The 25,563-nt window shown below is 35.6% G+C and overlaps 1 protein-coding gene across 3 annotated transcripts in view; it reads left to right on the top strand.

The window, feature by feature from the left end:
* AKAP9 (A-kinase anchoring protein 9) overlaps positions 1 to 25,563 on the top strand; it is a 102,769-nt gene that overhangs the window by 50,663 nt on the left and 26,543 nt on the right. For 2 of the 3 annotated variants that reach the window (XM_042888935.1, XM_042888933.1), the window contains 13 exons: positions 204 to 300; positions 1,161 to 1,253; positions 2,641 to 3,006; positions 3,960 to 4,184; positions 6,006 to 6,146; positions 6,697 to 6,800; positions 7,525 to 7,730; positions 12,869 to 13,080; positions 17,196 to 17,358; positions 20,099 to 20,311; positions 21,515 to 21,553; positions 22,764 to 22,996; positions 24,525 to 24,644. In XM_042888935.1, coding sequence (XP_042744869.1) covers positions 204 to 300; positions 1,161 to 1,253; positions 2,641 to 3,006; positions 3,960 to 4,184; positions 6,006 to 6,146; positions 6,697 to 6,800; positions 7,525 to 7,730; positions 12,869 to 13,080; positions 17,196 to 17,358; positions 20,099 to 20,311; positions 21,515 to 21,553; positions 22,764 to 22,996; positions 24,525 to 24,644 — 2,212 coding nt within the window. The remainder of the gene's footprint in view (positions 1 to 203; positions 301 to 1,160; positions 1,254 to 2,640; positions 3,007 to 3,959; positions 4,185 to 6,005; positions 6,147 to 6,696; positions 6,801 to 7,524; positions 7,731 to 12,868; positions 13,081 to 17,195; positions 17,359 to 20,098; positions 20,312 to 21,514; positions 21,554 to 22,763; positions 22,997 to 24,524; positions 24,645 to 25,563) is intronic. The other variant, XM_042888934.1, reaches the window with a different exon arrangement.

Genomic DNA, 25,563 nt, shown 5'->3' with positions numbered 1-25,563 from the left:
AATAGGAAGTAAGAGTATATGAAATTAGTGATGAGGGGAGAGAGATGTTGTGAATAAAATATTTGCAGTTGTTGGTCTTTGAATCTGCATGGTGCATATGCACATTCATATAGGTGCATATTTGAATGGAAGAAAAAATAGTGCATACTGAAACATTTATTTTATTTTAAACCCTGCCCTCTCTGCTTCTTTTACTTTCTTAGTATATCCCCAAATTCGCAAATAAAGGTAAAAGAGTCCTTCAGGAAAGTGAAGTGCACTGAAAATCCTCATCAGCAGAGAGAAGATGCAGCATTGGAGGTACCATATAACTCAGTTGACAGTTAATAACAGTGGATATAATTTAGATGCTATGGGCTATCAGATGAAATTGAAATACTGACTAACATTTGATAGTAATAAAATAATTATCTCAGTACTATGTTCTGCACTTGACTGCCCACATTAGGGAAAATTAAAAAAGAAATCTTGCAAAAAAAGACTTCTAGAAATTATAAGACATAAACTTGCTTTATTGGTCCTGTCTTTTCCATTTTAATTTTTATTTTGTATTGATTCTCTGAAACAAAATTTTTTGGATTGGACTGCTTCTCATAAAAGTGGAAAAATGTTGGTGTTCAAAGATTTCTTCAGGTTTTTTTAAAATATGGACACTTTTCTTTAAAGGCTACTCATGGAAAAAATATTTAAGTGAAATCCCAATACTTTTTAAGTATAGACTGCACAATTTAGAAAAAACTGTGGAAAAAAACAGTCCCAAAGATCTTAGAAACCAAATGCAAATGGAAGACTCCATACATTCCTTCTCTAGTATTGCTTTAAACCTTGCTCAGAAATTCTCCATTTTGAGATATAGTGATGTTGTTTTCTGCTGTGATTTCTCCCTTGATTTCTCTGCATTTTGATAGTTCAAATAGTGCTAGAAAATCAGTTCTTTCAAACTCAACTTCTAAAATTATTTTGGCGCAGAAACGTGGGGGGAGAGGGGGTCCTTTACCCTTTCTTTTATTTTGTGGTACAAAATTCTGTTGTTTCTATGAAATAGGGATGAGCCGATTGAAGGAAAAATAATCTCTTAAAGCATTTAAAATCATGAAATAAAAATGCAAATACACAATTTGAGATTTCCTGTTTTTTTTTGTTTTTTTTATTTTTTACAGCTTGCTAATGAAATTGAAATGAAAAATGATCAGGATGTTGTACAATTGCTAGAAAAACAGTACCAGGAAAGATTAGAAGAAGAAATAGCAAAGGTATTGCTTTTATTTTGTTACTTCAAAATATGCTTTAAAATACTGGCACTTTTATTTGTTGTTCCTGATAGTTGACAGAGTTGGAATATTGTACGCTAAATTCAGTTTTTGCTTTTTTTAATCAAAGACTTGATTCCTTCTGATTCTGAATATGAAAGTCTTTTTAATAAGCTTTCTGAAACATTTTGGTTGTGTGGGTCTTTTGGGTTTTTTGGTTTGTTTCTTTGTGTGTGTTTGTTTGTTCTTCACTATGGAATTCATTCACTGTGTTCAGTGTGTCCAACAACCCTATTGTTTGGTTTCATGGCTTTTCATTTGTACCCAGCCATCCTTCGACGGGTGCCCTGCTCCTACCACATATTATCTGTTCATGTGCAGGGTGGTGTTTTCTTTTAAAACTCCCAACGAATACAGATGACACGCAGCCATTCTCATTACTTTTATTTATTCAGAAAATCCCGAGGCTTAGGGAGTGGGTTTCTTGCTACTTTCAGGCTTCACAGCTGGTCAATTCAAAAGATGTTAACAGTTTCACATATTTTCTGATCATATTTAGTTGTGCATTTTAGTGTTTGGTGTAAAATGCAGTTTTTATTGGATCTAGTGACTTTCCTTAGGCTTTATAGATAAGAGTATATTAAATCGTTGTGGATTTACTCATTATTTGATTCCCAAAGGCATTTTCACTTCCTTTTGGAATGAATTATCTCTGCTTTTTATGCATTTATGCCAGTATGATGACATAAAAACAAGATAATTAAATTAGTATTAATTAAAAACTGTAAAAAGTGAGAGAATGCTTCTTCAAAAGGTTTGTGATCAGAGTTCAGAAAAATGTTATAGATGATGACATTAATTTAATCAATCCAAATTTCTAGAGTAAAAGTTTCATCTATCTCATTTACTATCCTAAATTAGCAAAGAGGTGCTTATGTGATAGAAAATGGGTTATTTGTGTTAAATGGAGATGCTTAGCAATGAAAAAGTTACTAATCTGTTGTAACTGGAACTGCAACTTTATAGTACTTGTAGAAGTTTCCTTCTGGTCAAGTAAATACTTGTGCTGAGTATCAAGCATAAGGCTCTGCTGCCCAAAATCAGTGTCAGTGGAATATTTATGGATGATGCTTGGATGGATAGAGAAAGCTTAAAATGGCTGCATTTCTCTGACTCACCTTGTAGATTCTAGACTATTTCATATTATGGATGTATTATAATATCTATATTCTTTTACCTTTGTATTTGCTTCTATTTAAAAAATAATAAAATCATAGATCAGAACTTTTAGTACTTGTATTTATATTATTGATGGTAAACAGGGAGATGTCTTCTGCAGAAAGAGATACTGTGAAGTATAAATTAATGCATATTTTTCTCATTTCTTCAGGTAATTGTGTCAATGAGTGTAGCATTTGCCAAACAGAGTGAATTATCAAGAATTGCGAGGCAGAAGAAAGAAGAAACACAAGCACAAATTGTGCATCAACAGGGAATGCATTCTGAAATGAAAAGGGAACGTAGAATAGAAGAGATTGATGGCCCTCTCAAGAAAGAAACAGAAAAATGCAAACATGAAGAACTGAAATCACTTTGCAAGGAACTCAGTGAAGAGTCTGGTGAAATAGGCTTGCTTAGAGAACAGCTTCATTCTAACACCAAGTCTGATTATGTGTTGGGACAGACCACACATGAATCAGTGACTGCTGAAGGGCTTTTCTCCCATGTCCAAGGGCATATGGCAGAAGAAACACTGGTGAGTTTAAAAAAAGATAGGTGAAGTATAATAATACATTTGAATAACATATTTGAATATAGTTCCATTTCAATGTGAAGGCACCAAAGAAAGAAATTAAGATGAAAATTAGAATGTTTTCTTTTGCCTTTAAAAGGGATGACAACTTTAGGTCTCAAATTATTTACCTTTGTTTCAATACTCATTGTGCTCAATGTTTCAATACCACATTATGATAGCATTCTGCTATGCTGTGAGGAAGGGAATTCCCATTGATTGTGGGAAAACAGGTTTTTCTATTTTTTGTTAAAACTGTATTGCAAACAGTAAATGATATAAAGACCTTTTAAGGTATTGTTTTCTACTGCTTGTGCATGGAATAGATTAAAGATTGTGTTTTGAAGAGTTAGAGTCCCTTGTGATAAAGAATATAATCTGAAAACAAAAATTGTGAAAGTAATATGTAAATATTATTGAATCTCATGTTAAGCATTTCAGAAATATGAGTTGAAGGAAAAGATCTATAATAAATATGTTAAAAGCAGCCTCTTATTTAATCCTAGGGTACTTTTGCTCTTTATTGAATTTGGCACCAGCTAGAGCAAAAAATTACTCTTTCCAATTTGTGTAACAGTTAAATATTTGACTCCTGTATTATCTTGACCGTGAATATGTCAGGAATTATAATGTTCCTGAGTTGTATGATGCTATTCTCTCAAACTTCTGTTGCAGTACACACACATTCTCTCACTCACTCACTCCCTCAGAAACGTATATGTCTGCCACGTCAGCTAAAAAGCTTTTAGAAAAGCTTTTTTTAAATGGAGAATGTAGGCTTTCCAAGAAACAGGCAAGAAGTTAATGCCTTAGCAATATCTATTTTAATTTGTGAAATTATTTTCTAAAATGTATTTAAAATCTTTCCTAGTATCTGTCTTTGGACATGAAATGTTAAAATAATTACAATATTTCAGTGCAACAATGTGATGGCAGCGTCAGACATGGAAACATCAAGTCAGCTGTTGATATATGAGGAACGCTTGGAAGATATGCGTCAGGAACTGGTCCGGCAGTATCAGGAGCATCAGCAGGCAACAGAATTACTGAGACAAGGCCATATGCAGCAAATGGAACGTCAGAAAGAAAATCAAGAGCAACTTCTAGCAGAGCTTGAGAGTCTTAAAGTGCAATTAGCCGAGGTAATGTGGTACCTGACACAATGAACTAACAATGGTTTAGCCAACCAACCTCACCGCTCAGGTTTATTTAATACTTATGTATCTATTCACACGCATCTTTAATGTAGGCATGCACACACGTACATGTCTGTGCTTATGTATACACACATACACATATATGCCACATTCCAATTACGTGGCCCTGTGCAGGATGCAGGTTAGCAAGCACATCAACGGAGCCCCCAGTCACAGCTGGAAATACTACTGAATGCTGTAGTTTTTCTCATATCCACTTGAAGTTGTAACTTCAACATATCTGCATCTTCCTGCAGAGCTCTCTCCCCCACCACCCATTTTCCTTTTTCCTTCTTTTGGCATTACTGTGATTGTTTTGAGGGCTGTGAAGCACAAACCTGGTTGTTTAGGGGAACACGGACTTTCAGTAGTCACTTTGGCTAGTCTGGTCTCTAGCTAATGTGTCATGCTCCTTCCATCACTTTTTTTTTTTCCTTTTCCCCTAGTCAGCTCAATTTTATAGAACAGAGGTTTGTTCACTGTTTTTCTGCAGCATCACCTGCTGCTTCTTTAATAAAAAAAATTTGTTTTGCTTGAATGGAGCAAGGCTTTGGAAGCTGGCAGGAATTTCTAAGCGTATTTGTGTGCCAACAAATGCCAAAGGCATCCTGGATGGGGAAGTCATTTCAAGTAGGACAAAGTGCTTTGGCAATCTTTTTTTTTTTTTTTTATCGTAAACAGTGAAGTTCTTATGGATTATGTTAGAATGAAATGAAATCAGTGTGATTTGGTGGGAAACATTGCTGCATTTCTTAGCCGTTGAATACTGTATCTAATTCAAAGTCTACAGCGGATATGGTAATGGAACTCATTAAGCTCATTAATTTATCTTAGTAATTGAGTCTTCCAAAAAAAAAAAAACCATCACTTACAGACTTGTCTTCAAATCCTTGAAGATTGACAAATTGAAAGGCCAAATAAGCCTGAATTCAGAAGAATTTTTCTTGCTCTAATTTATTTCCAAAACTGTAATGTTACATGTGGAAAAAATAATCAGTGTATTCTAAAATTCTTTAATTTCACTGTGGAGTGAAACTTTGTTTCCTTCAGGTTTTACCCAAACTGTACTGCTTAATTTTGGGATCAAGGAGCTTGGGAAACTAGAGTGCAAGTCACTTGTATTCTGGTTATCTGGTTCTTGTACAGTGACAGTTATCAGTTCCTCTCACCTACTTTATAGATGTTTTTGTATCATTTATCCTGGTAATATTTCCTTTTAATATATGTACACATTAGCCTTTATCTCTGTGCTGATTTGCAGCTGCATCATTTGCCTGGGGTAGTAAACTGAAGGAAAATATTACAACTTGTGCTGTTAGCTTTTCTCTTTTTTTTTTTGTGTGTGTCAAAGATGTTTACGCATAAGAACTGCATTGGAATTTATACATCACTTTTAAGCCTTGAACACTTCCAGCAATTCTAAAAAAACATGTGTATGCTTTTTAAAAGAACCTATTTTCATGTTTTTTTCTCTGTTGTTCGGTGTATGTACGATGGCACGTGACATTTAGATGTTAAACTTCCTGTTTACATTGTGACCACCTTATTTCATAAAGAGCACAGAAATTGTAGGAAAATCTTAAATAAGCTATAAGATACCGAAAGTACTATTGACTGAGTTTAGTTCTAGAAAGCTTTCAGCCTCTTTGTAACCATTTAAAGAAATTGACTGAATTTTCACTGTGCAAAATATGTAAAAAATTAGAAGTGACAGGACTCCCTGGTACTCAGAAGCTTAAAAACTAATCTGTGCCACTTCTTTCTTAGCGTGTCTCAATGGAGAATGACAGCCTGGCTGCAGAAAGAGAGAGAATGCTTTTGGAAGAACTGAAATCGTTGAGACAACATCCTGTTCCTGGAAAAGAGAGGCTCTTCTGTGAGCTACAGAACAGCAGCACGCAAACAGAGGTGAGTGTGGACTTTGGCGTTGTTGGCAGCTGTGACAAATAAAACTAATAAGATTTGCTTTTACTGCAACTGTTTTTGATGTAATATAGTTTCCTAAAAAATGTAGGGTACTTCTTGAATGGAGCAAGTTTAAGAACTGTTAGAGTTTAAGGTACTGGTAGACATAGTTTCTACTTCAGGGCAGCAGAAGCAAGTTTAGCAGCTTGTAGGTGGGGATTAATATAGCTGTTTGCTCAGGTAAGTTCATATTCATATTGCTATAGCAACAACAACTGAAAGCACAAGGACTGTTTAATCAGCATAACAAAGTGCTTTCTAATACACCCTGCCTTGGACTTCCTGTTTTGTTTTCATTTGTTTTAGTTTAACTTTTTCTGCCTGGGAAAAGTGTTTCTTGATTTGTGCTTTCATGCAAAAATTTATTAATGGCACACAGCTGATTTCAGTTCTAAATTTCATATTTTACTGCCTCGTGGAAGAATATGTGTTTTCTGGCATGACAGGATTTCTCTCTATTTTGTCTTCTCTCCCTCTGCAAAAACTTGCTCAGAATGAAAATGAAAACCAAAATGATGTGAGAGAGGAAATCTCTAAGGATGAAGATGAAGGAAGAAAGCCGGATGAAGTATCTTCAGCTCTGCTTTCTAAAGAAAGGTGCTTAGAACTGTTAATTAAGAAAATACTCCTTAAAAAAAAGAAAAAATCTTTTTATTATGTTCTTGCTGTGAAGTTAATAATATTTATAAGCTTTATTGTGATGGAAGTTCATGATAATGGTACTTTTTGATTTTAAATAAGTATATTTCTAAGTTTACAGACTTATGATGAAACAAAATTTTGTTTTATAAAGCCTGGTTTTCTAATGCATAGAGAATTAATCAAATTTTAGTTTTACTATGTCTTTCCTGTATAGAATAATAATTTCAATGGAGGTGTATACATAACACATTGTATTTTATATATATAAAATTCATATTAATTATGTAATTATTGTATATGATAATACATTTTGAGTATTCTGTAACTTCTGTAATCTACGTAGATGAGCAATCTATAGTTGTCATCTTGAAAAAAGAGTAAGTTTTAAATGAATACCAGGCAAAGGTGAATCTCTGACCACTTTAAAAAAAAACCTAGAAAAAATCTAAGTATAAAAAATATAAGTGATGGAAGTACATATCTTTATTTTTAAAAAACCGTCTTTTAACACAAATGTACTTTTTAATGTTTGTGTATATTATCTGTTTTTCAGTCCTAAAGAAATCTTTATTTTACTGATTCCATTCCAATTTTTCCTAGTTGCAATGGTTTGTAAAGGGATAACACTTCCATTGAAAGCAGAGGAAAATGAAATGTCTGATTAATTTCTGTCTGGCAGGCATGTTTATCAGAAGGCTAATGAGAAACTCATGAAGATTCTTTTGGAAGTTGTTAAGACGACTGTGGCCATGGAAGAAACAATTGGTCGCCATGTTCTTGTGTTACTGGATAGGTCTGGGAAAGTCCAGCCTTCCAAACCAGCTGGGTGGGACACAGAGGCAGAGGATTCCGTAAAACCTACTATCCGTGTGGGATATGAAAAAGGTACTTATTGGATGATTTTCTATTTCATAACAATTTGCATTTGCTGTTCTTTGATTTTTTTTTTTGAGTATGACCCAGACGCTTATGACTCATATCCAGTGTCCTTTTGCAAAGCCTGCAACAGAATGGGAAAGTGATTGAGATGTAGAAAAATAAATATGTTCCTGTTGAGGAAGGCAAAGAATAAGAGAATGAAAAGTAGCTTCATGCATCTTTCACCAACTTGACACCTTCTTCTCTATGCATGTGGGAATGGGAGCTGGTTTCAAAGGCTGTATCTCTGCTAATACAGGTAGCATGTAGAGTGCATCTGGCATGGGACGTCTGTATTTAAGCTTGTGCACTTCCTCAGCCTCCTATAAATACGTTGGTGGCATGTAAACAGCCTTTTGGAAACAGTTCTGGGAACTTTCTGACTGCCAAGCCTTGCCCATCATCTGTTTGGAATAGTGCTGGTTGGCAGGAGCCTATAGGAGCATTTGTTTGCTTATTAGTAAATAAGAACTTTCCCAGATTTGCTCCCAGGTTTCCCAGAACTGCTTAGTTTGCTGTGATTATAGTAAGATATTGTCTGTGTATTTCTCTTTTGGGCAAGAATAAGAACTCTGTTGTACTGTCGTTTAGGTACCCACGATAAAAGGAGCCAGTATAAGGATGCATGTATTCATCCTGGGTCTTAGGGATCTGCAATGTGCAGCAGATCAGTTCAAGGGAAAACACATGATATATCTGGTTTTGTTCGGAAGTTTAACTAATGTGAATGCAAAAGAACCTGTAAGGCAAATACTATATTTCATTATTAAGAAAACATGTGCTACAGAGTAATAATACAAATGGTAAATAAAGACAAACTTTATCTCTTTCATTCAGAGGATAGATTATTAAATATTACTGATTCCTTTTACCTGTAAATGTAGGTCACATTAAGCTTGGAGGCAAGTTAAGAAAGGATGTATGACTTGAAGCGCAGTGGCATCTCTTTCAGTTGATGTCTCTAACGGTTATCTGCAGTGAAATGTGTATAGCTGCTATCTAAGGATTCTTGAACTTCTTAAGTTAAAAGCATTTTTACTTCTATAGTACTGTTGTAATCCTCATAACTTCTATTTTCTATTTGCTGTATTTAATTGTGAGGAAAATTAACATACTTTTGGAAAACCCAGATTTTGAGGCTCTGCCTTTTTTTTCCCCACATTTTGGATTGGACAACTAAGCTTCTGTCCTAAATTTTTGGTACTTGCCCAAGTACTAGAGTTGAAAGAATCACTTTATTCAAAAGTGAGTGCTTTTCCATTTTACTTTGGAATGGGAAATGAAGTGGGTATAGTTTGCTTATGTTGAAACAATTTATAGTATCTTCAGCCATAGCCAGCTGCCTGTCTTCCACACTGTCTCTTAGCCAAATAATAGCAATAACAATTGCCAAGGTCAAAGTTTATCACTTCCTACTGTAATACAAGGTGGTCTTTAAATTTATATGAATTGCATTTTAGACTTCAACTTTCTGTATGGAAAATAACAGTTTATAAATTTTTTTTGTATTCTTTGTGCTCTCATTGTGTAGTGTAACAAGCATTGGGATTTTCACACTTAATTTGCTCAAAGAAATAGATATGTGTTCCAGTTATGAAATAAGTAATTAGAGGTCATCACAGTTGTATTTGTTCAGTTGTTATCTGGTGTATTCACTGATGCTATTTCCTAGTTATATCATGCCTATTAGAGCACTTTCTGCTGTTTTCTCCCACATTCTTATTTGCTGTGAATATTGCTCCCTGTTTTCAGAGGAAAGTATGTAACTCTGTACAGAGGGCTGACACGTCATTACTGCCCTTTGCTCTGCACACTCATGCACACTGCACACTATGTGCTTTTGCTTTTTGCCTGCTCCTCCACAGCAATGTGTATACTTGTCACAAATTGTTGTCAGTAACATTTCTTAGTAGGGATTGTTTGTGTTACATACACGTGGGAGAACACAGAAGACTACCTTTCTTTGATATATTGGGTGGGCAGAATATAATACTGTGCCTTCATAATACTGTTATCTAAATGCACTACAGACCCTGTTCTTTTGGAGATTTCTGATGAAAGTGTACTTTCTTAAACAAAAGGGAAATGTATTAAATTCCACTGGCAATGAAGGTCTACTTCATCATTGTCAATACTCTTATGTTTGCTATTAATGGGTTTTAAAACTGCACCTAAGGATTCACTGTTATTTTTACAGAACAATTTGTCTGTTACTGTGGTTCCCCCTTAGCACAGAGCTGCACTGGGCTATCAGCTGTCTACATACCTGTTGTATATTACAATATCTTTTTAATGATCAGAAATAATGATGCAGAAGTGAAAAAAAAAGCAAAAAAAACCCCAAAGAGTAAGGATTAAAGGAGACTCAAATTAGCAATGGTTGTAATGAGTGAATGTAGAGTGTGTAACTGACTTCTGATGTAGTATTTGCAGTTTATTTTTTTTCTCTCTTTCAAAACATCTCAACAGCATTCTTCCTGTGCTTGTAGTTCTGCCAGTCAGCTCAGATAGCCCTTCTGGTCACTTTGCTGTTTCATCAGCTGAAGTATTCAATTCTACTTTAAATAGAAGTATTCTGCTTGTGCTCTCAGGGCTGATGCTGCTCATTTTCAATACTCCCACAGAATGGCCCAAAAGAACATGATCTCTTAAGAAGATGTACCTTTGTTTTCTGGAAGATAGAAGTAGATAGATGCTATCTGTGCATTTTAAGCTCTGCATGTTTTTGTATTTACTACAACATGCTAAACAAACTTCCTTTTAAACTGCTTAGGAAATTTGTAGGAATAAAATTTTGATAATAAAATAGAAAAAAATAATGCATTCACTAAAGTAAATCATTTCTGACCTTCTGAGCATAACCCATTTTATTGACAAGCAAAGTTCAGGTTCCTGTTTCTTATGAGTTGTTTCAGCATTTTAGGAGCTGGATCATTAAGGTCACGCGCTTATAATTGTTAACTTCACTTACACAGCATATAGAAGTTTAGTTGAGACCTTGGCTGAACTATTGGCTAACACAGGAATTCATTTCTAGAATTGAGAGTAAAGTTCCAAGTTCAGCCATAAAACATACCATTTGAAGTTAACAGCATTTGTGCAAAGTAATTGGGTGAGTTTGGAGGCTGGAGCCAGAAATCACCATGAAAGAGCTCCTTTTGTGTTCTACGTGGGGCAGAGGGACTGTCTCCTGTGTGGCTGTGGCATTCCTTGAGCATTAAACCCTGTGATGTACTTCCTGAGCTCCTTCTTCTCTGTGTATGAGGAAAAAAGTAGTGAGTGGTTATATTCACTGAACTGTACTGAATTTTTTGTTGGTTTTCAGCTTGTAACCCCTAAACATAATTCCTTGTGGAAGTATGGGAGTAAACTGAGACCTTAGGTCCAAGTAACACAGAATATATCTCAAATGAAATAGATACTGCTTCATAAATGTCAGTTGAGAGCTTATAAACAATATCTGTATCTGAAACTTCTGAGTAAACACTGTATCTTATGGTTTTGTGGACCATGACATCTGACATGCTGAACTACAACCTTCATGACAAAGGAAAAACTATAAATCTTTTTCATTGCAGTGAGTGAGTTTACACTAGGAAAAGACATGTTTGCTTTTGAGGGTTGTATTCTATTCATTATTTTGGAAAAATAGGATTTGGGGAAGGAGAATTTAGTTTTAATACTCAGAGCAGAGATTATGTTGGTCACCATTATGAGGATTAGTACAAATTGGGGTTAGGTATTCAACTGCTATGAGGAGTTAATTAGATTTAACAGTGTTTCTATTTCTTACAACTACTGAAAATCTTCTGGAGATGTTGTGTCATAAAGGAACTGGGATTGTTTAATCTGGAGAGGAGGAGGCTCAGGGGAGACCTTATCGCTCTCTACAACTTCTGAAAGGAGGTTGTAGCAAGGTGGAGGTCAGCGTCTTACATAATTTTGTATCAGGCTACATATTTCTGTTTTTCTATATTTTCTACAGTGTTCATTTTTCTATTTGATTTACACTCATCATTTCACAATTCAGATGTACCTATCAACCAAGCAATTCACTAAAATGTAAGGGTTATAGAAGATGAATTTTAGACTGAGATTCACTTATCATTGCCAACTTCACTCACACTTGTGACTAGATTGAAATTTGTGTCTGTCTTTAAAGACGGTATTTTTTCTAGATAGGAAAATTGAAATTTGAAAGAATTTTTTAAAAGATTTTAAAAAAAAGTCAATAGGCATTGACTTATCTCATCAGGAATAGTTACCTGCTGTTGGGATGTACTACTGTAGTGTTTCATACTGAATTTGAGATTTTAAAACAGGAGAGTGCTTTCACTTGTCTTGCTTAAATAAATTCTAAATTAAGCTAATTTAGTATTTTCTAGGTGGATTACTGTCAGTTTAATAACACAAGCAAACTCTGTGCCTCCTGCTTTCAACCAAAGTGGATAAACGCCTTTAAGCCAATTCAGACCTCAGGAAGACTGAGAGTAGCAAGATATCCTGTTGCCCATCAGTAGGAGCAGTTACCATACTTGGCTTGTTCAGCTACTCATTTTAATCAATTTTCAAGTTACTAATAACAATGCTGAATGCTGATGTTCTGTATTCTAGTCTTTATCCTGAGAAGTTGTCTGAATTATACGTGTGTCATGCCCTCTACTCTCTCAGGTCTGTGTTTTTGCATCAGTAACGGGAGCAGTCATGTTTTAAAGGATGCTAATGTAGCTGGGCACTAAGGAAAAGAATGACTGATGGTCAGAGTGTTTTTGTTTTATTTTGTTTTGTTTATATTTTATAAGACAGTTTTGTAGTCATTACCTCAATTTATTCCAAAGAGTAAGGAATCCAAAGCATACTCAAAGTATGTCTAAAAGATCCTGTTAATATCTCCTTTTCTCTCTCTTTCTCCAGCTCATTTTTAGCTAACACATTCAGTTTTGTTTATGTAAATTTTATTAAGTATTATTAAGATATTTCCCTTTCTGTCTTTGTGATCAAGACAAAATATTTTTATTGTGCTCTGATTGGTGTTTCTAACCATGTCTCATAGTTTTCATGTATTGAAGTCCTAAGAGTCTACATCAATACTGATGTTTTTCCAGAGTCCTGTTCCTCCTACCATGGCAGCAATATGGGAGATGATGATATTAGCATGTGGTCAGGAGCTGCAGAGGAAGGACTACTGAGCCAACATCTTGCAGAAAGTGGAGTGGAATTAGACCCTGAAAATGAAGAACTGGTTCTGAATATTAGTTCTCGACTGCAAGCGGCTGTTGAAAAACTTCTGGAAGCTATCAGTGAAACTTCCAATCAGGTAGTGTGTGATCTAATAGTAATGTGTTTTGAATTTTGTGTCTTAATTTTTTTGTTGTACTCTTTATTTTTCTCATGAATGTTTTTTTTTTATGTGCCTAAAATCTATATACTCATTTTCAAAGCTGACGCAGTGCTTCAGGTGCCTATTCCAGAAATTCTGCTTCAGCATTACTTCACTGATGAATTTAGATTCACACTGGGAGTTGGGTATGGACGACAAAGGATGCCTGAATTTAGGCGTGTTTATCCATGTGGAGTGGTCTTTCATTCCTCATGGTCATTTCACATTTTGCTGTGATCCAGAGATGAGACAGGAGGTGTCAGAGCACATCTAGCAGACCCATTTGGAGGGAGAGGTATGAAGGGAACTGTGCCTGGTTCACTTGATATTTTGGTCAATTAATTCATCAAAAAGATGGAGCTCTCTGACTGCCACTTCTGACTATGATTTTAACCTGGCGGGTTAAACACATGCCTTTCTTGCTATCAGGAAAGGAGTCTGCACTCCAGTTTTCTAGTGTGTGTTTGAGACATGTGGCTCATGGATAGCTTCCAAAGAGGCAGCATATGGATATTGCTTTCTTCTTTGCTGTAGGGGTATTTGCATAGTAGGATTTTAGTTTCTCTCTGGAGTATGTCTCTGTTAATTGAGGTTTGAAGGTATACTGAGAAAATACTTGGTATCTCACAGTCTGTTCTTAGGTCAGTGTCATTTGAAAAACTCAGTCTTTAAATTCAGTTCTTTACCAGAATTCAAAGGCTGTAATGTGCTTTGTGCTACTGACCCATATGTGAGTTAACAGGTGATGCAGACGAACAACTTCAAAGTGTTGCAGTAATTAAGAATTAATGCTGCAACTATAGAAATATGATCAATTCTCTATTACAGTTGGTGTTTCTTGTAAATATATTGCTGCTGCTGTTTAAACACAGTAGTTCTGTACATAAATGATTTTATTTTTGTGACTGATGTTTTTAAAGTACTTTTTATGATACCTGTGAAAGTAATCAATATATTCTAAGCAGCTTATTTTTGTTTATTCTCTATCGATCAGAAAGATTTATTTTACCTTCACAACTTTGTAGCTGAGACTTTGCCAGTATCTGTTGCCATTGTCTTGTTGTACTGTTACTGAGTTACACACAATTCCTGTATATACTGAGATTTTGTATATTACATCTTTAAGTTACTTTGTGAAATACTGCAGGATGGAAAAAGTAGCCTAAATCAATCACAGAGAGAAAAGATTTTTAACCTTTCCTCTTAATAATTTGTGTTGTGCATATAAACCACTACGCATTTCATAAAACAAACTTTAAAGAGTGAGAGAAACCTGGCAACATCTTCAAACTGACTGCTTGAGACCTGTCTAAACACACATTTCAGACTGAAGTGCAGTTTGAATCCTTTCAGACAAGACGCGGAGTGGGTGTGTTGTAATTCAGATTCCACCTGCTGGTGTTATATACAGGTAAATAAATCAGGCCCCTCCCCTGTTCTTCGGCTAGGAGATACTAACAGAAAGTCTTGAAACAAGCAGAGTCTGAGAAAGCTCTTCCTGTTCAATTAACTTGAAGAACAGGAATGAAGGCAAACAACAACATCTCTGTATTTCTCTTTCATTGGCCGTAGGGAAGGTGGAAAATCATTTTTAGTTTCTGTTCTGCTACCGTGCTTGTCTGCTGGAATGTACCTGCTCAGGTAAAACAAAATCGTGCCTCCCTGCTGTGGAAATTACCTGCCAGCTGCTACTGGAAGATTTGTGTTGCTTTTTCATGTGAAACTTCTCCAAGGAGGATTTTTAGGAGTGACCATATGAAGTTTTCGTGCATCTCCCCCTTGGATTTCTGCTCTCCTCAGTTACTCTTCTGACCCTGGGGATTCTCAGTTGGTTTGTCACTGACAGCACTGATGCATATTCTCAGACTGCTAAATGTATGTGTTCTGTTACAAATTTCTCTTAGCAATATCTAAAGGCAGTTTAGCTAGTGCAAAATAGTGATGTGGCAGTTAAGAAGACAGTGACAGCAGCTTTTGGAAATGGATTCTTACCGCACGTACTGGGCAGCTAATCTGTTGAATCCTCTGTGGACGGAAGGCCAAGAAGAAGACATTTATGAGGTTGAATCTCGTGTGCCTTTGCCATATCCTTTTCCTTTCACTGAACACTTGGATGAGAATAATTCCGTAGTTGTAAATACTGCAATTTTTCACTTCAAACACAAAAAAAAAGGGCATATTTTAAAAGTTGTTTCTAAAATTTCCTTGCCTACACCACCTTACTCAGTAAGTATATATATATATTTTTTTTAATATCTAAATCTGCTTAAATAGAAGAGAATGAATGCAGTGAAAAATGCTGTAAACTTGCTATGTATTGCTAGTGAGCATTTTTCCTAGACAGATTTAAATGAACTCTGAAACAGCTTTGGTTATAATTTTTTTTTTTCCAACAAAAGGAATTTAGCAGACATGGATGCATACTAACTTGTATAGAGTTAAAATCTTTTTTAAAAGTATGTCAATTATACTTACTACATTTTTTTTCTCTATGAATTATTTATGAAGTGGAGGGAGGGCACTGCAATCAGTTAAACTTTTCTTTTGTAGCTCTCATGCACTGAGTAGTACCATTAACTAGCACAAGCTTGCTGATGGCTTCTAATGATCCCATGAGAGAGTTTTTGTACTTGAAAAATAGTGCTTATGTTTCTGTTTCTTTTTGAGTTTTTTTCAGTATTATTTGGAATATTACCTTGACTTGTAATTACTGAAAAGAGCTGGTGAACAATTTTTGAGTTTTACCTAGTGCTGCATTACTGTGCATGTGATGCATTTCAGTAAGCCTTTTTTGTTGTTTTCTCCATGCAGTAAACTTGTTGTGTACTTTTCTTTTACTCAGAAGGGCCTCTGAATTTAAAATGCAGAACTTCAAAATGTAATAGAGTAAGAAGGCTCTACAATTTTTAAAATATTTTAATCCAATGCAAAAATTCAACTGCATCTGTTCCATTTTTAAACTTTTGTCAGAGTGCTCCTATTCAAGGTAATGATGTCCATCCATAAAGGAATGCTCCAGAAATTAAATTAAGTCTTTGGATTCACTGTATTACAAGAGAGAATTAATGCAGAAAAGAATGTACTCAGACATTCTTTTCAATGTTGTTTCAGTTTATTTATAAATGGATAATTTTGTGTGTAATGTTTTGTAAAATATTCCTAACCTGTTTTTGTCTGGGATTTTAAAGCAAGCTAATTGTGACCTGAGGTGAAGATGGTCAGAAAGCCATTATTTTTAAAGAAATTGAGAGATATTTGTTCAATATAAACTTAGCAAAGCCAAAAAAGTTACTGTCTTACAAATATTTGCCTGTTATCCATAATATTAAAGGGGAAAAAAATGGGAGAGAAGCAGGAAATATGCGTTACTTCCTTTTCTGAAGTTAACATGTTGTCTTAGTTTGAGTACTGGACACACCAAGAACTCATGCCCCATTCAGATCGGTCAGTTTGTATTTCAGTCCTTCCAAACCTGGGCGTAGACTGTATATGTTGATAGTTGAGAAGTATGGGTCTTCTTGGTAATTGGCCCATTTGTTATTACATATTTTGTGTAATTAGTAGTTCATTATCTTGGTGTCTTTTTTCATCTTTGTGTTTAGAGGAGAAAGAGATGAAAAACTTAGTTTTTATATCAAAACTTTATATCAAAAGTTTATATCAAAACTTCTGCTAGTTTTATGCACTATGTTTAGCTATTCTAAGCATATGGTGCATGATAGCTTACTCACATGTATATTTACTCGTGTAAAGAAAGGTGAATCTAGAGTAAACTCATAAACCTGAAATTACTGGAACAAAAGACTCATATCTAGCCAGGTAGCTCATTCAGTTCAGCACGCTGAGAACTGTTTGTTTGCCTATGCTTTTATACAGAATGTCCTCCTGTTCTTGTCTGTGAATATGTGTTGATCTTATCCAATGTCCACTGAAATTATGTAGGAATTCTCATCACACTGTTAAGCCACTATTAATGAAATATGAGAGAGAGAACAGTTATTTATTACAAGATATTGAATTTATCTAATCTCTATGATTTTCCCCTCTGGTAGCTTGAACATGCCAAAATTACCCAGACAGAACTCATGCGAGAATCCTTCAAAAAGCAAGAAGAGGCCACAGAGTTTATCAGGTATCAGGAAGAGCTGCAAGAACGTCTCAGTGAAGAAACCAAAGCCAGAGAGCAGTTGGCTTTGGAGCTTAGTAAAGCTGAAGGTGAGTTTTTAATCTTTGCATGACTAACCTAGTAACTGGGTAAAGAAACTTCAAATTAGATCAGTTTCTTAATGAACTTCAGAATGTTACCGCTGTGTAATTCTGTTCAGCAATTTTTTAATTACTTTTCATTAAAAATAATAGTTTGGATATGTGTTGTTATCCTCAAAATTAATTTATTTTGTTCTGTGCAATCAAACTGAAGTATTAGCAACTTAGAGTCATAGAACATAACAGTTCATGTCGGAAGCCTGCTCAAAGCAGGGTCAGCTAAAGCAGATTTCCCAGAGCTGGCCTATTCTAGTGATTCATCACCCTCAAGGTGGGGATAGGGAAGGAAAAAAATTAATCTTACATTTAAATATAGTTTCTTGAATTCCATTTTGTGCCTTCTGCCTCTTGACCTTAACTTGGATCCACAAAACAGAGATAAAAACATGGAAACTTCAGGCTGAATTTGGTGATACAGTGATTATGTATTTCTACTTAACTTTGTTTGATGTGATGTTTGTAAGCATATTTGCAGCCACATCAAGAAGCAATTAAAAATATTAATGTTCCAGAGTGTTACAACCAAGGAAATCTAACATCTTTTTCGACATCAGAAAAAATATAAACAGATCTAAAGGTTTTAATACCATTTTTGTAGTCAAAAGCCCTTATTGTCAAAGCAGCCTTACTGTTTCAGTAGTTGAATGTTTTGTTTCCATCTAGCATCTCTATTATTATCTTTACATAGCAATTGGTAACTGACATTGGGAAAAGTTGCAAAAAACATCTATCCTGTATGTGAGATCCCCATAGTAATTAGAAAAATAATACATTAGTTCAGCAGACTTCTCTGTTTCAGAGTGGGAGCAAGTAGTTTCATAGCTAAATTTTATTACTAGAGAGTGCCACCTTGCCAGCTTTCCTCTTCTTTTTAAATAGATAATCCAAGCTGAGTTCACATGCTATTAATAGTTGTGACACACATAACTGGAAAGGAAATATAGGTTTCTAAGCCATGTCTCTAAAATCAGGGACTGTTAATAGCTTTATAAATCCTGAATTCATTACATCTTTTCAACCTATCTTTGGTAGGCTTCAGAAATCAATGCACCGTTTTGTCTGCTGATATAACAAAACAGAAATGCCATACAACTCTTTTTTTTTTTTTTCCTGCTTATTGAACTGAGCTGTAAGCATAGTCTTACAAAGCCAAACTACATTCTCTTATCAAATTCCTTAGATAGGCATACAAAACAGTGTCCAAGTTGATTATGTATCTGATGGTACTCTGTCTTCTCTTGATATAAACTGTGTCGTTTTTGATCATTTCTTTCTTATCACAAAAGCTGCTACAGCTGAGATGTTTTCAAAGCTCTGGTGTTTTAGTGGCATCAGGTATAACTTACCTAAGAAATGTGATGGAAAAGCTAACACCAATCAGTTTGTTCACTGACACTGAGAACGCTGACAACTTAAATTACATCTCTCTAAAAAAAAATACTAATAAACACAGGTGATCTTACCATCATATAAGACTTTTTTGTACCTTTTTGATTAGCATAAGCACTGTTTAAACTCTGGATACCCTCTCAGTCTCCAATCTGCTAAGTACTCATTGTGAGCATCAGCTGCTGAGAAGTGACTACTATAGTTTGCAATGTCTCAAATTTTTTGAAGTGCAGTTGATAATGTTTCTCAAGCATTGGAATGGACTGCCCAGGGAAGCAGTGGAGTCATCATCCCTGGAGGCATTTAAGAAATGTGTGGATGTGGCACTGAGGTGCATATTTTAGCACTGGGAGTTGGTAGCTGAGGTTGATGGTTGGACTTGATAATCTTGAAGGTCTTCTTCAACCTAAAAGATTCTGTGATTCTACTTTAGTATATTTTTCACAAGTTTGCCCCTCATAGTGGCTCTTTACTCTGAATCCAAGTCTGGAAAAAGAGACTGATCAGCAGTGCCTGATGGATGCTATGCATACGACCAGGCCCAAACTGTATCTGCAGAAAACGCTGTTACTCAATTTTCTTGTTGATAACTTTCATCTGTTTCTTTCATGGATTTAAGTGCTCAGAGCAGTTCCACATTTTTTATGTTGAAATCCAATGGAAACATCAATAGTTTCCCTATGTTCTCAAGCTATATTTAACACTGGCTCAAGACTACATATTTACACTGCAGAGCTCACTTGAGTATTGGAAAAAATGCTACATTGGTTCAATGGGCTTAGTAAGACAAAACCTGTAAGATAGGGGTCTGTGTCTAGGTGACCAGGCTCAGACGTTGTATAGCTGATGTCTAGACTGTCCTCTAGAACCACCCATATCAGAGATGAGAGAACACACCTTACCATGGAAATCTGTGAATCTTGCCCTCAGTTTTCCAGGAGTGCACTCTCCATGTTTAGTACTTTTACTGCACGATGAAATATCTTCAGACACAGCATGGCACTGTCCACATGAACTTATCTTCTTCTTATTATGTTATCCTGAGTTTATTACGTACTTTTTTTCTTGCTTTTGAGTGCTTGTTTGCTACCAAGGTTGACATGCAGAAAGAAATAGTTATTCTTGGTTATGTGGTGTCCTTTTGATTGTTCATTGAGTAAGAAGAGAAGAACAGGAGCAGAATTTTTCAAGTACTGAGTATCTAACATACATGTGCGTTCATGTGAGATTACTGCAGTGACTTGACCATGCTAGAAGTCCAAATTCTTATTAAATCTACCTAAAAACTGATGTTCTACAGGCCTCATTGATGGTTATGCAGATGAAAAAGCATTTCTGGAAAAACAACTGCAGGAAAAAATAGATGTAATTGACCATCTTGAGCAAGAACTACTGTGTACAGGTAACAAATTGCAGGAATTAGAGGCTGAACAGCAGCAGATCCAGGAAGAAAAGGAGTTACTTGCCAGACAGAAGGATGCCATGAGAGCAGATGCGGGGCCAGTTGAGCAGCGTATGTATTCCCCACAGTCTTTCTATAAGATTTTATTATTTTTAAACAAGATAATGAGTGATCTTGATGAAATTGTTTGTTTCTTTGTTTTTTACCTCTTTTTAATCTTTAATAAAAATACGATGTGGCAAAATGTGATATTTTCATACCTAGTACCTAATGTTATTGAGATAACTTTACAGAATGTTTGAACAAAAAAATGAGAGTTGAGCCATTGTAGATGTTCTTGTAGTAAACAAAAGCTTGATACCTTTGGAAATCCATTATTTATATTACTGCTGAAGATGAATATCTCCAAGCTGGCACCTGTGTATAAAAATACTGGTCTAAGTATTTCTGTAACAGAGTTTGAGGCACTAGTGAGGTTACCTGCCAGAATGTGATTGAATTACACATGATGTCCATAGTTATTTTAGGCATCAAAGGTATGCTCCTATATCAGATTCTGTGTTGGAGGAAGAATGGTGCAGGAGTTGCACAAGGAAAGGCTGTTGCCAGTACCAAAATCTACTTACTCAGTTCTCCAGAAAGTGAAATACAGAAATCAAAAATTAAAATAATGGTGATGGCAAAATTTTTGGATAAATATCACATCAAAAATATCACATCAGTTTAACTAACTGCTTACTTGGGGGGGAAAAAAAAGCATTTGCCTTTATGAAGTAAATATGTCTTCTAGTTTATTAGCTTAAGAAAGACTTAATGTTGTATGTTTGAAAGGGAAGAAAATTGAAACAGTGGTAGTTATGAAGTACTATTCCTTTGAGAATTGCAGTGCTTGCATGAAATTAGCATTTTACTGACTGTCTAAAAGTTTATAGCAATTTATGTCTCTAGTTTTGTAAATTTTATTGATTTTATTTTATTTAAATTTTATAGTGAAATTTTAATAACAGCCAGTCACTACTTTACTGTAAAGATGATTCTTGTATGTGTCTCCCATTAAATTGTTTTATGTCTAAGTATTTTCAACTATAGCAACTGTATGGGTACCGTAAGGGTAAACTGTTTAGGTACTTACCTTGTGCATACCAGAATAACCTACCTCATTCCCTAAGTTACCTCAACAACTTTGTCATTAAATGCCACACTCTCTTTGGCTTCATTTTCTCTTACATTGTTGCATCACAAGAAAACTACAGCTGGCATGTAAATTACTTTGCTTCTTTTTTTGTTTTATTCTCTCTCTCTCTATTCTCCTAGGCCTAGTAGATGCTGCAGTCGATGCAGCTTCCCAAGCAGGTGTGTTTGTATGTTGCATGGCCAATCCTGTAACTGGGTGGAAGATTTAGATGTACTGACATTGTTAATCAGGATTATTGGGCTTTTGGCTTACTGACATCACTTGTAATTCTTACTGGCCTGCAGCTTTGATGTTGTATTTCATACTCAGTTTTACATTTTGCTAACAACATTTCTTATTATTTCTATGCATAAATAAGCAAATTCATTAATAACCATCATCTTATTCACTTACGAATTACACATACTTAGTTGATATTGGAGGCATATTTTTGTAGGGTTTTTTTTTTCCACTTTTGTTTCCAAATATACTGAAGTTTCGTTTTAATATCTAAACAATGTGTTATATGGACATACAATAGTTACCTTAAAATAAGAATTGGTTCAGTATGATGTAAGATGATGGTGCCTAAAGGATATTTCTTCTATATTGATTGTAAATTGTATTGTTTCTGTCTAATTATCAATCATGTTTTAAAGACTCTCCAAATGTAATTGCACTTTACAGTTTGGATTTTGCCTCAAGGGATGCCTTAACGGTTAGTTAACATGTACTTCAATGGGCTGTGGCTTAAGAGTCTTAATAGTGGTTTGGGGCTTTACTATATACGTGTGCCAGCATTTTCGTGAGGAATCAGAATTGGGCGCTCAGTCACTGATTTTTGCAAAGCCTCGGTTACAGATCAGTAATTTCCCCCTCTGCCTGGCAATCTTGCTAAGTCTTTCAGTATTTCCTACAAATTATTTCTACATATCGCATTAAATGCTGAAGCCTGGGAGCGGACTGATTTTAATCATCCTTAGGAGGAGAAAAATATTGGGTGTCCTGCATTTCCATAGCTAGCTCTTGTGCTGACTAGCTATGGTTCGCATCTGTGTTTTTCTTTCCTGTGCCAGTTATACAAAGACTGCTTAATGTATGTGCAACTTAAATGGGGAAGTGATCTAATATCATTTCACTATCAGTCCTCTGAAGTCCATCTAAAGGACAGCAGTTTTGGAATGAATTTGCTATAATGATTATCTTGATCAATTCTCAAAAGAAAAAAAAAACAAAACTAAAAATGAAAAATAGTAAAAACCCAAACCAGTTAATGTCCTTCTGCAGACTACAGCATGGATATATACAGCCTTGGGAAGTGGTTTTGTTTCATAACATTGAAAACTATTCATATCTAAAAATAGCGTGTGATGATTTTATTATAACCAGAATTACTAGAGGAAACAGAAAAGCTAATGAAAGAAAAAATTGAAGTACAGCGTCAAGCTGAAAAAGAATATGATGACCTTCAGAAGCAAGTGAAAATCTTGGAAATAGACTTGGAGGAACAAGTCAATCGTTTCATAGAGCTAGAGCAAGAAAAAAATGCCGAGCTTATGGACTTAAGGCAGCAAAACCAGGCTTTGGAGAAGCAACTTGAGAAAACAAGAAAATTTCTAGATGTAAGTATGGTGAAAGGAGTGTTTCATGAAGGTGGGTGGGTGAGCACTTGCACTGAGGTTTGGTTTAGCAGTAAATGCTTGGTGGTTGTTGTTTGTTTGTTTGTTTCCAGCAAATACCTGGAAACTGAGGTCTGCTGGAATTAATTACTCAGTTTCAGTTGTATTTTGAAATAGAAAACATAATTTCTCTAGCTTTCTTTTATACTTTTTAATATACTTTTTTTATCATAGCATCTAAAAATCTATCTCTAGATATTAAGCTACTTCTCCCAAGCAGTTATATGTGCATTTGCCCACATTCACAATGGCGGCTGCCTTTTTAATGTACCCAGTTTCTTCCTTCCTACAGGCTGTCTCAGCCATTTAAACAATACTGTGTTTTCAGTATACACCGTCATCTCTGCAGTCATCTTTGCCCAATTTTTTTCCTGTTAAGTCTCTTATACTTGGGACAAAACTATTATTTCTGTGCATTTTCAATAGATTCTTAACTGCAAGTAAGGTGTAACAGTTTCATACATAATACCAGACTGACACCAGCTGATCTGTCTCTAAGCAATATTAAAGGAGAGATCTTTCCAGTTACTTCTTACCACACTTATGTTTGCCTTATTTCATTTTCTACAGTTACCTGCTTATTTTTCACACTGAATCTAATGTGTCATATGACAAGAGTTAGAAGTTAAAATTTTTCTTACCAGTCCCATTGTCATAAATGCAGTACAGAATTACAGATAGCATGTACTGGAGAACTATGAATTTTGGAGATTTTTTAATTACAGAATTAGAATTCTGATTTTTTTATTCCAGTTTTCTGGATTTCTGCAAAATGTTTTGTTTCTTGACAGAAGCATTCCTCTTTTTATCAGATACTTGAGATAATTTATTTTAATACATCTAATAAGGTCAGACAAACCTTAAAGGTGCTGATTCACTGGATACTGGCAGTTGCATACTATTTCCTCTGTAATTATACATTTCACAAATATCAAACTGGAATATAACAACTGGAATTGGTCAAAAGGGAAACTGAAATTCAAAATTTGAACAATTTATAAATATTTGTAATCTTGGTGAGCTTTTGTGGCTTGTTTAGGCATTATTTTATTTGTTTGGGGTTTTCTTGGGGTTGTTCGCTCTTCACCAATATTTGCATAATTAATTCTTAATTCCTATTCTTAATTCATATTTATGCTACGTATATTGAAGACAAGCATTAAGAAAAAAATAAAATAAAATATTGACTTATTGCCATTCATGTGGGGTGCCTGGCATAGGAGAAACAAGACCGTCAGTTTTGTGAAATAATACTTGGTTAATCTGTGCTGTCTTCATTTTTTTAACAAAACACACAAACTATGAAAGCTGAAAGAGTTTTAAGCCATAGCTGCAATAGGTTCTGCTACATCAAAACACAGACCTGGTGATACCTGCCTCACATTAAAAAAAAAATACAGTATAATAAGATATTTAATTCAGATACTTTTTAAAATCAAATAGTGTATGGACATGATTCTGTAACTTCCAGGAGCAAGCAGTTGACAGAGAGCATGAGAGAGATGTGTTCCAGCAAGAGATACAGAAGTTGGAACAACAGCTGAAGGTTCCACAGAGGAGTCAGCCTGTCAATGAACATCAAAGCAGGGAGGTCAGATGTTTTATTACTTGTCATTTTATCTTACATATTCACTGTATACAACTCTTAAGGTATTGCAATTGAGCTATTTTATGGTGTACCTAGTCTACAAGCATTTACAAGCCGGGAGAGTATACCCCCAACAGATGACTGTGCTGCAGGAGAGCTCTGTTTTGGAGTTTTATTGGGGCTGCTTAGTAGTAAACATATACCCATAAGGATCACCGAGTCCAACTCCTGGCTATATGCAGCACCACACAAAATCCAAACCCGAGGTCTGAGAGCACTGTCCAAACACTCATAGAACTCTGACAGCTCAGGGCTGTGCCCACTGCCCTGGGCAGCCTGTTCCGTGCCCAGCACCCTCTGGTGCAGACCCTGTCCCTAACCCCCAGCTGCCCTCCCCTGACTCAGCTGCATGCCGTTCCCTCGGGCCCTGTCGCTGTCACAAGAGAACAGAGCTCAGCGCTGTGAGGAGCTGCAGCCGCCATGAGGCCTCAGCCTCCTCTGCTCTGGGCTGAGCAAACCTGGCACCTCAGCCACTCCTTTATACACCTTGTCCTCTATACCCTTCACCATCTTCGCAGCCCCCCTCTTTAATAGTTTACATTCTTCTTGCATTGCAGCAGCTGGAACTGCAGCAGCACAGAGCTCGCCTGGTGGCACCCCGACGTACAGTTGGCCCTTCTGGCTGCGCTGCTGACTCACGTTCAGATTGCCATCAACCAGAACCCCCAGATCCCTTTCTGTGCATTTTTTCTTTTAGAACTTCTTGTGGTTGGCAATTACACAGCCCTCTAATTTGTTAAGATCTTTTTGCAAGGCCTCTCTAAGTTTGAGAAAGTCAAAAGGTCCTCTTGATATAGTGACATCCATGAACTTACTTAGTATACCTTCATGTCCTGCATCCGCGTCATTTATGAAAACATTA

This window comes from Lagopus leucura, unplaced genomic scaffold (assembly GCF_019238085.1).
Source record: "Lagopus leucura isolate 7727_CA_CO unplaced genomic scaffold, USGS_WTPT01 Super-Scaffold_100157, whole genome shotgun sequence".
Lineage (NCBI taxonomy): Eukaryota > Metazoa > Chordata > Aves > Galliformes > Phasianidae > Lagopus > Lagopus leucura.
Note: the sequence above shows the minus strand (reverse complement) of the source record. Positions and strands in the feature narration are given on the sequence as shown.